At 44.2% G+C, this 12,347-nt stretch overlaps 1 protein-coding gene across 1 annotated transcript in view; it reads left to right on the plus strand.

Moving 5' to 3' along the window:
* Positions 1-10,845, plus strand: part of APOB (apolipoprotein B) — a 49,020-nt gene extending 38,175 nt beyond the window's left edge. Inside the window, exons 26-29 of the mRNA XM_075557260.1 lie at positions 385-7,707; positions 8,100-8,214; positions 8,317-8,503; positions 8,976-10,845. Of these exons, the coding sequence (XP_075413375.1) occupies positions 385-7,707; positions 8,100-8,214; positions 8,317-8,503; positions 8,976-10,580 (9,230 nt within the window). The 3' untranslated portion in view covers positions 10,581-10,845. The remainder of the gene's footprint in view (positions 1-384; positions 7,708-8,099; positions 8,215-8,316; positions 8,504-8,975) is intronic.
* The last annotated feature ends 1,502 nt before the right edge of the window (positions 10,846-12,347 follow it).

A 12,347-nucleotide genomic window follows, 5' to 3' on the forward strand; every position in this document is an offset into this window, starting at 1 on the left:
TTTGGTTTGGGGGCTTGGGTACTTTATCCTCATCAATTATTCTCCACCACGCATTCTACTAACCAGTGGCAGAAAAAGCAGACCGATAAGCAGCGCCTGTGTCTGAGCTTGTGGGGAGCTCTGATAGGGATGTGACATCTGTGGACAAGGTAAAGGGGGGCTCTTGCTAAAGGAAATGCAGCATGGTTTGTTGGGGGTCACGGAAGGAATTTGGAAGAAGGCCTTTCGGGGTCACATTTTACTTGTTCTGTAGATGGAACGGACTACTGCAGGACTGACCGAGATAATTCATTACTCAAAGACTTTCAACACAGCGATTATTCTGGAAATTATTATGCAGTATTTCATTTAACCCATCTTTTTTTTTCTTTTTGTCTTTGTTAGGATCCGGAGAAACAACGTATGACCACAGGAATACATTCACCTTATCATATGATGGATCGCTACGCCACAAATTTCTGGATTCAAATATTAAATTCAATCATGTAGAAAAAAATGGAAAGAATCCAGCCTCTAAAGGTCTACTAACATTCGATGCAACCAGTGCCTGGGGACCACAGATGTCTGCTTCAGTTCACGTGGATACAAAAAAGAAACAGCATTTAGATGTCAAAGAAGTCAAGGTGGAGGGGCGCTTCGGAGTCTCTTCCTTCTATACAAAAGGCGTTTGGGGCCTGGCTTATCAGAAAGATCTGAACACAGGGGAGCTGAACGGAGAGTCCAACCTGAGATTTAACTCCTCCTACATCCAGGGCACCAACCAGATAACGGGAAGATACGAAGATGGAGCGCTCACCTTTACCTCTAACTCCGATCTGCAAGATGGCCTCCTGAAAAACACAGCTTCCCTGAAGTATGAGAACTATGAGCTGACTGTGAAATCTGACACCAATGGGAGGTACAAGGACTTTGCCACCTCCAGCAAAGTGGACGTGACCGTCTCTAAACAAAATGCCTTGTTCCGGTCTGAGTATCAGGCGAATTACAACGCACTGAGGTTCTTCTCCGTGCTTTCCGGATCGCTCGATTCCCATGGCCTTGAATTAAATGCGGACATCTTGGGCAGTGACAAACTTAACAGTGGTGCTCACAAGGCCACACTAAGGATTGGCCAGGGTGGGCTGTCCACCAGTGCAACGACCAACTTGAAGTACAGCCCCTTGGTTCTAGAGAATGAGCTGAATGCGGGGGTTGGTTTCTCTGGAGCTACCTTGAAATTAACAGCGAATGGCCGCTTTGGGGAACACAATGCAAAACTCCTTCTAGACGGAAAAGCCGGCCTCACAGAGATGTCCTTGGGCAGTGTTTATCAGGCTATGATTCTGGGTGTTGACAGCAAAAACATTTTCAACTTCAAAATCAACCAAGAAGGACTTAAGCTTTCCAATGACATGATGGGGTCATATGCTGAAATGAAACTTGACTACACAAATAGCCTGACCATGGCAGATTTGTCCCTGGATTTCGCTTCCAAACTTGACAATGTTTATAGCTCTGACAAGTTTTATAAGCAAAACTTTCATTTAAAGCTTCAACCCTATGCCCTAGTAACGACCTTGAACAATGACCTGAAAGTCAACACTCTGCAGCTGACCAACAATGGGAAGTTGCAGATGGAACCCCTGAAGCTGAATGTGGGTGGGACCATCAAAGGAGCCTATGAAAACAACGAGATAAAACACATCTACGCCATTTCTTACGCCGACTTATCTGCAACTTATAAAGCAGACACGGTAGCTAAAGTTCAAGATGCGGAATTTAGCCATCGGCTCAACACAGACATTGCTGGCCTGGCTTCAGCCATTGATATCAGTACAAACTATAATTCAGACTCGGTGCATTTCAGTAATGTTTTCCACTCTACAATGGAACCGTTTACGATGACGATTGACGCGCATACAAATGCCAACGGGAAACTGGCTCTCTGGGGGGAACACACTGGGCAGCTGTACAGCAAATTGTTGTGGAAAGCCAAGCCTCTGGCCCTGACCTTCTCCCATGATTACAAAGGATCCACGATTCACCATCTTTTGACAAAGATAAGCATTGAGACAGCTCTTGAGCACAAAGTCAGCGCCCTGCTGACTCCAACTGAGCAGACGGGTACCTGGAAACTGAAGACCCAATTTAACAAACACGAATACAGCCAGGACTTTGATGCTTATAACACAAAAGACAAAGTAGGTGTGGAGCTCAGTGGACGAGGTTTGGCTGACCTCAATGTGCTGGACTGGCCGATTGATGTGCCCTTTTTACTCACCGAGCCCGTCAATGTATTGGATGCCTTAGAGATGAGAGATGTTGCTGACCAACCCCAAGAATTTACTATTGTTGCTTCTGTGAAGTACGATAAGAACCAAGATGTTCACACCATCCACCTCCCATTCTTGAAAATTCTGCCGGAGTACTTTGAGAAAAACCGGAGAGCAATGATAGCCGCACTGGAAAGGATACAGAGAGATTTGAAGCTCATCAATATTAATCAAATTTCTAGGAAATACAAAGCATCCCTGGACCAAGTTCCACAACAAGTCAATGACTATCTGAAGGCATTCAATTGGGAGGCACAAGTTGCTAATGCTAAGGAGAAATTAACTGCCTTCACGAAAGACTATAGAATCACGGCAAATGATCTGCAAATTGCATTGGATAATGCCAAAGTCAACTTGAATGAAAAACTGTCTCAACTCCAGACCTATGTGATACAATTTGATCAGTATATTAAAGATAATTATGACCTACATGATTTAAAATTAGCCATTGCTAAGATTATTGACCTAATCATTGAAAGATTAAAAGTCCTTGATGAACATTATCGTATCCGTGTGAACTTAATCAAAACCACCCATGATCTATGCTTACTTGTTGAAAAGATTGATTTTAACAAAATTGGAAGTAGCACTGAAGCTTGGATTCGAAATATGGATACTAAATATCAAATCAGAATCCAACTACAAGAAAAATTACAACAGCTCAGGACACAGATTCAGAATATAGACTTTCAACACCTCGCAGAGAAGTTAAAACACCAGGTTGAGACTATTGATATCAGAGTGCTTTTAGATCAGTTGAGGACTGCAATTCCAATTCAGAGTATAAAGGACATTATTGAACATGTCAGACACTTTGTTCTAAACCTTATTGAGGATTTTGAGGTAACGGAAGTCATCAATGCTTTCAGAGCCCAAGTCCATGCCTTAATTAAGAAGTATGAGGTTGACCAACAAATTCAGGTTTTAATGGATAAATCACTCCAGTTGGCCCATCAATATAAGTTAAAAGAGACCCTTCAGAGACTTAGCAGCGCCTTAAAACGACTTGAGATAAAAGCTTACTTTGAGAAATTGGTTGGGTGTATCGATGAGGTCGTCAAAAAGCTTAAAGCATTACATTTTGAAAATTTTATGGGAGAAGTTAACAGATTCCTTGACTTGTTGGTAGAGAAATTAAGGTCATTTGATTACAACCAGTTTGTGGATGAAACCAATCACAAAATCCGTGAGATGACTCAGAGAATCAACAGTGAAATCCTGGCTGTGGAGCTCCCACAGAAAGTGGAAGCCTTAAAAGTATTTGTGGAGGAAGTCAAAGTGGTGATGTCAGTCTACCTGGAAGCCCTCAAGGACACCAAGATAACCGTATTCCTCGATTGGCTGCAAGATGCTTTCAGTTCAACAGCTTTACGTTACGTGAAAGCCCGATTCCAAGAGACCCTGGAAGATATACGAGACCGAGTGTATCAAATGGACCTTCAGCAAGAACTGCAACGCTACCTGTCTCTGATAAGCCAGGCCTACAGAACGCTGGTCCTTTACGTCTCTGATTGGTGGGTCCTTGCTGAGAAGGGCCTTGCTGACTTCGCAGAGCAGTACTCTATCCAAGACTGGGCGGAGAGCATAAAAGGATTTGCAGAACAGGGGTTCACCGTTCCTGAAATGCGGACCGTGTTCTGGACCCTGCCTTCCTTTGAGGTCAGTCTTCGAGCTCTTAAAGGAGCCACGTTTCAGACGCCTGATTTCATAGTCCCCATGACCGATTTGAGAATTCCATCCGTTGAGATAAACTTCAAAGCATTGAAAGATATAAAAGTCCCATCCAGGTTTACCACGCCAGAATTCACTGTTCTCAATACCTTTCATGTACCGTCCTTTACAATTGACTTGATAGAAATTAAAGCAAAGCTCATCCGAACCATTGACCAGATGCTGAGCAGTGAGCTTCAATGGCCTGTTCCAGAAGTTTACCTAAGGGATCTGAAGGTGAATGACACCCTTCTTGCTGGAATAACTCTGCCAGACTTCTATTTACCAGAATTCACGATTCCTGAAATCATAATTCCCAAAATCAACTTGAAAGATTTTGAAGTTCCCAACCTCCACATACCCGAATTCCAGCTTCCCCACATCTCACACACAATCCAAGTCCCCACTTTTGGCAAGCTGTATGGCATCCTGAAAATCCAGTCTCCTCTTTTCTCACTAGATGCAAATGCTGGCATTCAGAATATAACCACGTCAGCGAACAAGGCAGAGATGGTGGCTGCTTTCACCGCCAAAGGAGAATCCAAATTAGAAGTTCTCAATTTTGATTTTCAAGCAAATGCACAGCTGTCAGAGTCTGAGATCAATTCGATAATTGTGAAGGAATCGATGAAGCTCTCCAGCAGGTACCTGAAAACAGAGCATTCAAGTCAAGTGCTATTTTCTGGAAACGCAATTGAGGGGAAATCGGACACATTGGCAAGTTTACACACAGAAAAAAATACAATGGAGCTTAGCAACAGTATGCTTCTCCAGATGAACCAGCAGTTTGCCCTGGAAAGCAACACGAAACACACCCACAAATTAAACATCCCCCAACTGGACTTTTCCAGTCAGGCTGACCTGCGTAATGGAGTGAAAACACTGTGGGAAGCTGACCGCCTAGCGTGCACTTCTTCTGGAACAGGGTCGTGGAAACTGGCCTACCCCAAATTCTCCGATGAGGGAACACATGAATCACAAATTAACTTCACGGTGGAAGGGTCCACCGCTTCCTTCGGGTTGTCCAACAAGATCAACAGTAAACACCTGAGAGTAAACCAAAAGTTGATCGGTGAATCTGGCTTTCTCAACTTTTTGAAATTTGAAATCGAGTCACAAGTTGACTCGCAGCACGTAGGCCGTAGTGATCTAACAGCCAAGGGCACAGCCCTGCTGAGAGAGATGAAGGCTGAAATAACGGGCGCCCACGATGCTTCCTTAAATGGCAAAGTCATTGGAACTCTGAAAAATTCTCTTGTCTTTTCAGCACAGCCATTTGACGTAATGGCTTCCACGAACAATGAAGGAAATCTGAAAGTTAGCTTTCCCTTCAAGTTGACAGGGAAGATAGACTTCCTGAATAATTACGCACTGCTTCTGAATCCTAATGTCCAGCAAGCAAGTTGGCAAGCCAGTGCCAGGTTCAATCAGTACAAATACAATCAAAACTTTTCTGCTGGGAACAATGAGAACAGCATGGAAGCCCATGTAGGAATGAATGGAGAAGCCAACCTGGATTTCTTAAACATTCCTTTAACAGTTCCTGAGATGACTCTACCTTACCTGACATTAACAACACCCCAGGTGAAAGAGTTCTCCTTGTGGGAAAGAACGGGCTTGAAGGACTTCTTGAAAACCACGAAGCAATCCTTCGATTTAAGCGTCAAGGCTCAGTATAAGAAGAACAAAGGCAGGCATTCCATCCCGGTTCCTTTGGGTGTGCTTTACGATTTTATCAATCAGAACATCAAATCTTTCAACAAGTACCTGGAGAAAGTCAGAGACAGTGCATTCTATCTTCCACCCGAAGCCTACCCTGTCCCTGGGCGTCTCGGGAAACTTTCCCTTCCAGATGTCCAGCTCCCCCAACCCTCAAACAACGTTTTTGTTCCAGCCCTGGGCAACATGACCTACGAGTTTTCCTTCAAATCAAGCATCATCACATTGAATACCAATGTCGGCCTTTACAATCAGTCAGATATCGTTGCTCATTTACTTTCTTCCTCGTCCTCCTCCATTGACGCGCTCCAGTACAAATTAGAGGGCACCTCGAGCCTGACGAGGAAGAGAGGGCTGAAGTTTGCCACCGCTTTGTCTCTAAGCAACAAGTTTGTGGACGGTAGCCACGACAGTACCATGAGCTTAACCAAGAAAAACATGGAGGCCTCGATGACCACGAGTGCCAACGTCCATTTTCCAATTTTGAGAATGAATTTGAAGCAAGAACTTAATGGAAACACCAAGTCAAAGCCTACTATCTCTGCAGCCATGGAGTTGAAGTATGATTTCAATTGCCCCAGGCTATACTCTACGGCCAAAGGAGCGGTGGACCACAAGTTCAACTTCGAAGGCCTCACGTCCTACCTTTCCATTGAATCATCTACCAAAGGAAATGTCAAGGGTTCAGTCCTGTCACGGGAATATTCAGGGAACCTCGCCAGTGAGGTGAATACGTATTTGAATTCCAAGGGGACTCGATCTTCAGTGATGCTGCAAGGGGCTTCCAAACTTGATGGCCTCTGGAATTTAGAACTTAAGGAAAATTATGCAGGAGAAGCCACTCTGTCCCGCATATATGCCATCTGGGAACACGGTACGAAAAACCTTGTCCAGCTCAAGGGCATATTTGTAACATCTGGAGAGCACACAAGCAAAGCCACTCTGGAACTCTCTCCATGGAAAATGTCAGCCCTGGTGCAGGTCCGGGCAAGCCAGCCCAATTCCCTCCTTGACATTCCTTACTTTGGCCAGGAAGTGGTGCTGAATGCTAACACTGAGAACCAGAAGTTCAGTTGGAAGGGTGAGGTCCAGGCTCACACTGGTTCTCTCCAGAGCAACTTACAACTTTCCAATGGCCAAGAAGAGGCACGTCTTGACCTTGCAGGATCTTTAGAAGGCCACCTGTCATTCCTCAAAGAGGTCATCTTACCAATTTACGACAAGAGCGTATGGGACCTGCTCAAACTGGATGTAACCACGAGCAGTGGGAAGAGACAGTCCCTTCAAGCCACCACCGCCCTGGTGTACACCAAAAACCCCAACAGCTATTATTTTTCTATCCCCGTGAAAGAACTGGCCGATGAGTTCGTTATCCCTGGACTGAAACGCAACGGTCCAAACCCCATTCTGACCACTCCAACATTGCGAGTCCCCTGGACGAACCTTCAGATTCCGTCGTACACACTTGACTTCAGCGAAATAAAAATCAGTAAGAAGTTTAGTACTTCACCATTTGACCTCCACCTACCAGCACTACCCAAAGTAAGATTCCCCCAAATGGATGTGTTAACAAAATATTCCGAACCAGGACAATCCTCGGGTCCCTTTTTTGAGGTAACTGTGCCTGGGTCTCAGTTAACTGTGTCACCGTTTACTCTCTCAAAGAGTGTTTCTGTGGGCGGTGCTGCTCTGGATCTAAATAAAATAGCCAACACGATTGCAGACTTTGACTTGCCAACCATCACTGTCCCCGAGCAAACGATTGCCATCCCTTCCATGACACTTTCTGTGCCTGCTGGAATTTTCATTCCTTCTTTGGGATCCCTGAGTGCCCGTTTGGCAGTGACCTCTCCCTTGTATAATGTCACATGGAGTACCGGCTGGAAGAACAAAGGAGATCACTTGGAAACTTTCCTGGATGCTACCTGCAGCTCGACCCTCCAGTTCCTGGAATATGATCTCAGCAGTAAGCACCGGGTTTCTTTCTCTCCTACAGGCTTTGCTTTCTCAGGGAGCATTGTAGCGAAATCAGTTTGTATTTAAATACAATGAGAGGCACAATTGCTCTCTGAAGCAAATTTAAAAGAAGAGGGAAGGAGCTATTTATATGCCTCTGATGTCAGAGCGATACTGTAGAAAGCGTAGCCTCATTCACAAGAGGGAGATACAGAGTACATTGTTAAAAAAATTTCTTAAACCAAATAGTGTGTCTCTACCTATTTACTAAAAAGTCGAGCCTGCGTATGATATGTTTCCAAGGGCACTTATTTAATATGGAATCCTCCCAATGTTGACGATAAAAATGCTTATGTCCTACAGTTACTAAGTTTAATAAAATCTAAAATCTATCCTATACAGTTGTGGGAACTCACAAGTTTGAAGAGGGAGCATTAGCATGTAAGACCCAAGGAACATTTTCACACCGTGACCTCAGCGCAAAATATAAAGAAGATGGCAAATACCAAACCCTTGTGTAAGGAACGTTCGTGGAAAGATCATATACTTTTAAAACTCGTTGTGAGGTGGTTCATCTCTGTACCGTTTTCATGACTGCTCGTGCACTTGTCTGTTTCAGAAACTGGTTAGGAGAGGCTCGCCTTGACATCACCAGCCCCAAATTCACTGATCTTCATCTGCACTACGAAACAGACGAGACGAGCCTCTTCTCCTCAGCAGCCTCCTCCGCCATAGGCTCTGTGGTCTTTAACTTGGAAGAAGTGGATGAGGATGCTTTTGAATTGGAGTTGCACTACCTCCCTCAGGTGAGTCCCCGCTAATGGGTTACACACCCCAAGAGAAAATAGAGTTGGGGTGGGTATACTGACTTCTGAACACAGTGTTGTCTCAAGACATTCCAAAACGAAGTGGAAGATAACGAGAGGGTTAAACTCCATTTGCCATGATGTTACTTATTATTGGCCCCGTTGCGAGGATTTGGGCAGTCTTTACATTGAATTGTAACCCATACCACAGGATCTGTGCAATCTGTAGGATAGTGTGAGAGGGTTAGGAAGGTGAGTGTCACCATATAAATGCTCCTTTCTGGAGCGTGTGAAATAGAGCAGTCACGAGGGCTTGTTGAGCCATAACACAAACACAAGAAAAGCAAAATCTTCAGAATCTGATGAATCTCTGATTTTTACTTTTCATTGCTGATGAAGTTTTAGTGCAGTATGTTCCCTGATATCGGTGTAACATAAAACACTTTTAAAAGTCTTTTTTTGCTGATTTTAGTCCTCTCCAGGCAAAAAACTCAACATTCTCACAACTGAATGGAAGTACCAAGAGTCTGATGATGAAATGCAAATCAAAGTCAACTGGGAAGATGAAGCAACTTCCCAACTGCTACGTTCTCTAAAAGACAATGTGCCCAAGGCCACTGGAGCCCTTTATGACTATATCAACATGTACCACCAGGCGCACACAGGAGTCGACCTGAGAGATGTGTCCTCACGGCTAAGGAGAAGTCTGGAGAACAGCGCTGAGCTGGCCTACCTAGGAGCTCTGAGACAAATTGATGAGACAAGCATGGGGCTCAGGAGAGCAGCCAGCAGCACTGCGAGGACCTACACGCAGTGGAAGGATCAGGCCCAGAATCTGTACCAGGACTACTTTCAGAACTTTTCAGATAAAGTGTATGACAGTTCAGTACAAGTGATTCAAACCTACAACACAACAGTCACACATCTGATTGACTCACTCATTGAATTCTTGAGGGCCATTAGATTCCAGCTCCCAGGGAAAGCCAGGACATATACTGGAGATGAACTCTGCACTATGATCACCAGAGAAGTAGGGAAGTTACTATTTCAAGGAAATTCAATAGTCCAAAGTGGATTGAAAGTACTAATTGACTGTGTCCGTGAGTTAGGGAAGAACTCAGAATTGATTAAGTACCTGGAGTTTATATTTCCTTTCCATTATGGCACCTTTTCAACAACTGATGAATTTGTAGGGGCTGGGCAACTGTTACATGCTGTATTAGAAGAAGTTCAAAAAGAATTTAATCGTCTTCAGTCTAAGACGAGTACAGAGTTACTAAGTGATTTTAAGGCATTACAGCAAGAAATTCTCCAAGAGGTAGAAAAGAAAATCCTGAAGCTACAGAGGAATAAATTTCCTGATGTTGTTAGGGCTATCCAAGAGATGATCAGCAGAGGTCTCAAAGAATTTATTACATATACACTTAAATGCCTTAGCGAACACCTTGATAACTTTAATGAACTTGTCCAAAACAAAATTCAGGACATTTCTCAGAAGTTAAAGGAACTCCGTGAGTACATAAAGGCTCTTCGGGAAGAATATTTTGATCCAAGCATGGTGGGTTGGGCAGTGAAATATTATGAACTTGAAGAAAAAGTCATTCACATAGCCAACACCCTACCCACCACCTTCCAAGACGTGCATGCCACATGTACTGCCGCTTTTACTTATTTTCTTTCTGAACTCTCAAATCAATTTGAGCAATTCATGTCTGAAAATGGCCAAGAATATCTTATCATCCTCCTTGATGGACATGGGAAGGGGAAGGAGAAGATTATCGAGCTTTGTACCATTGCTCAGGATGTAATTAAACGCTGGGCTACTGCAATGAAGGAAATCATTTGGGGTTACCACCAGCAGTTCCCATCGAAACTGCAGAATCTTGCAGACCAACTCTCTAATTACTATGAGGAATTTCTTACTGAAGCCAAAAGATTGATTGATGTGTCCATTCAAAGTTACCACATGTTTCTGAGCTATATCACTGAGTTGCTGAACAAACTGCAATCAGACGTAGTCAATGACCTGAGCCCCTTCTTCACGGTTGCCCCAGGAGAAATTATTATTACCTTCTGAGTTTTCCAATTAATTCTCATTTATTCTTCTGTCTCAATTAAACTTTTACATCGCTGAGGAAACAATTCAAACAGTTTGTGTTGATCAAACCATACATGGACTGAGGCTTGCAGAAGTGAGGTGACTTGCTAGGAGTCACCTGATCAACACATGTCAACAGCGGGGCAGGGAGCCAGCCGTGAAGCAGGCAGCTAAGTGCGTGCAAAAGCAAACAGGAGCCTGACCTGCACTGAAGCCGAAATCAGAACTCTAAAGGTCGCTGAACTCGGAGGAACTACGTTTTGGCAAGTTAAATAAAAATAATCATGTTCTTTTGCTAAACTTGAGGTGGGGGTGGGGGGAACACAAATAAATGAATTCTGTATTATATACTGTACCACGCAGGGTGATTTATTTGAACTGAAAGACAGAGCTATGCGGGCAGTGATTCAAATGGTCTGGCATTTCCAAACCTCGAGAAGAGTGCATACTGTGTTTTGCATGAGAGGGAAAGAGGAACGAGTGCCTCCGAAAGGGCAGTGGCTGATGGATCTCGGAGATTGCATGTGCCAAGTGTGAAGGAAACATTTGTCACAGAGGAGTGTCCCTTGTCCCTTGTCCGTACGGTCTTTCTCAACAGTCATCCTGTCGAAGCTCTCCCTCCGGCTCAGAGAGAGACCAACAGGCCCTTAGTTAATTGAGCCTGCCAGGAATGGGAAAGGAATGGCCCATTAGACCAGCCCACGAGGCTTCCTGAGAGTCGGTACCCAGAAGTCTCCCTGAAGTCCCACCAAACTCTATTTAGGAGAAAACAGCCAAGGGTGGAAAAGGAGGGGTGGGGGCATTCGTTTCTGGGACAAATCGCATGTTTGCGTTTGTACATCCTTGGAGTTTTCCAAATCAAATATCTAACAATCTCAAAGGTAACCAAAACTCAAGGCTTCCCCCAAAGACCTTTATTCCTCTAAAACCTTGATCTTAAACATTGGCACCATCTGATCTGAGTATCCAAGCTGAACACTAGAAGCTCAGCAACACAACTGTCACTAATTCCACTGGGAAGATGAAGCACAAAACTAGCACTTTCCTTTCACTGGCATTGAAGAAACAAGGGAATAAGAAGTTGAAATTTACCCCTCCCCTTGCCACCAGTCCTGAACGATGTCTCCTTTGAATAGACTCTTCATCCAAAGACTATTTCAGCTTGAAACATTCTTTTGAAAAGCCTTCCCATTTCCTGGCAAAACCTACTGTGATTATACACAAGCAGTATCTCAAAAAGGAAACACACCAGTCTAGTGATGCTTTAGCAGGTTCTTCTCTGTGAACTGAAGAACTAGATTAAAAAGTCTGAGAGAAGTGAAAGACATCGTAGCATTAGCTCTGACTTTCAAAGGAAGCCCTTGCAACCGGGTCAATGAGGGTTTGTGTGAATGAATCGATAGGTCCCGGAGAACTCAGTTGTGTAGGCGGGAAAGCGGGAGAGTCTCAGATCCTCTGAATGCTCCCTGGTGTAGCTCCTCAAATTGGCCTGAAGAGGTGAGCTCAGCCACAAGCGATTGTTGAGATGAAAAAGAGGTACGGGATTCTGACTTCTTTTCGGAAATAAGGGACAGTTCAGGTTCCTGGTGCTCATATGAATAAGTCTGTCACTGAGGCTGAAAGGAAGAAAAATCGATCCAAACCAAGGTGGGTGATCCTGTAACCACCACAGTGTCTTGCTCAGCTCCAAGGGAGGTGTCTCTGACCGCTGCAGGTCTCCAGTATGCTCACTCACTAAGCTAAGTA

Source organism: Tenrec ecaudatus, chromosome 8, assembly GCF_050624435.1.
Source record: "Tenrec ecaudatus isolate mTenEca1 chromosome 8, mTenEca1.hap1, whole genome shotgun sequence".
NCBI lineage: Eukaryota > Metazoa > Chordata > Mammalia > Afrosoricida > Tenrecidae > Tenrec > Tenrec ecaudatus.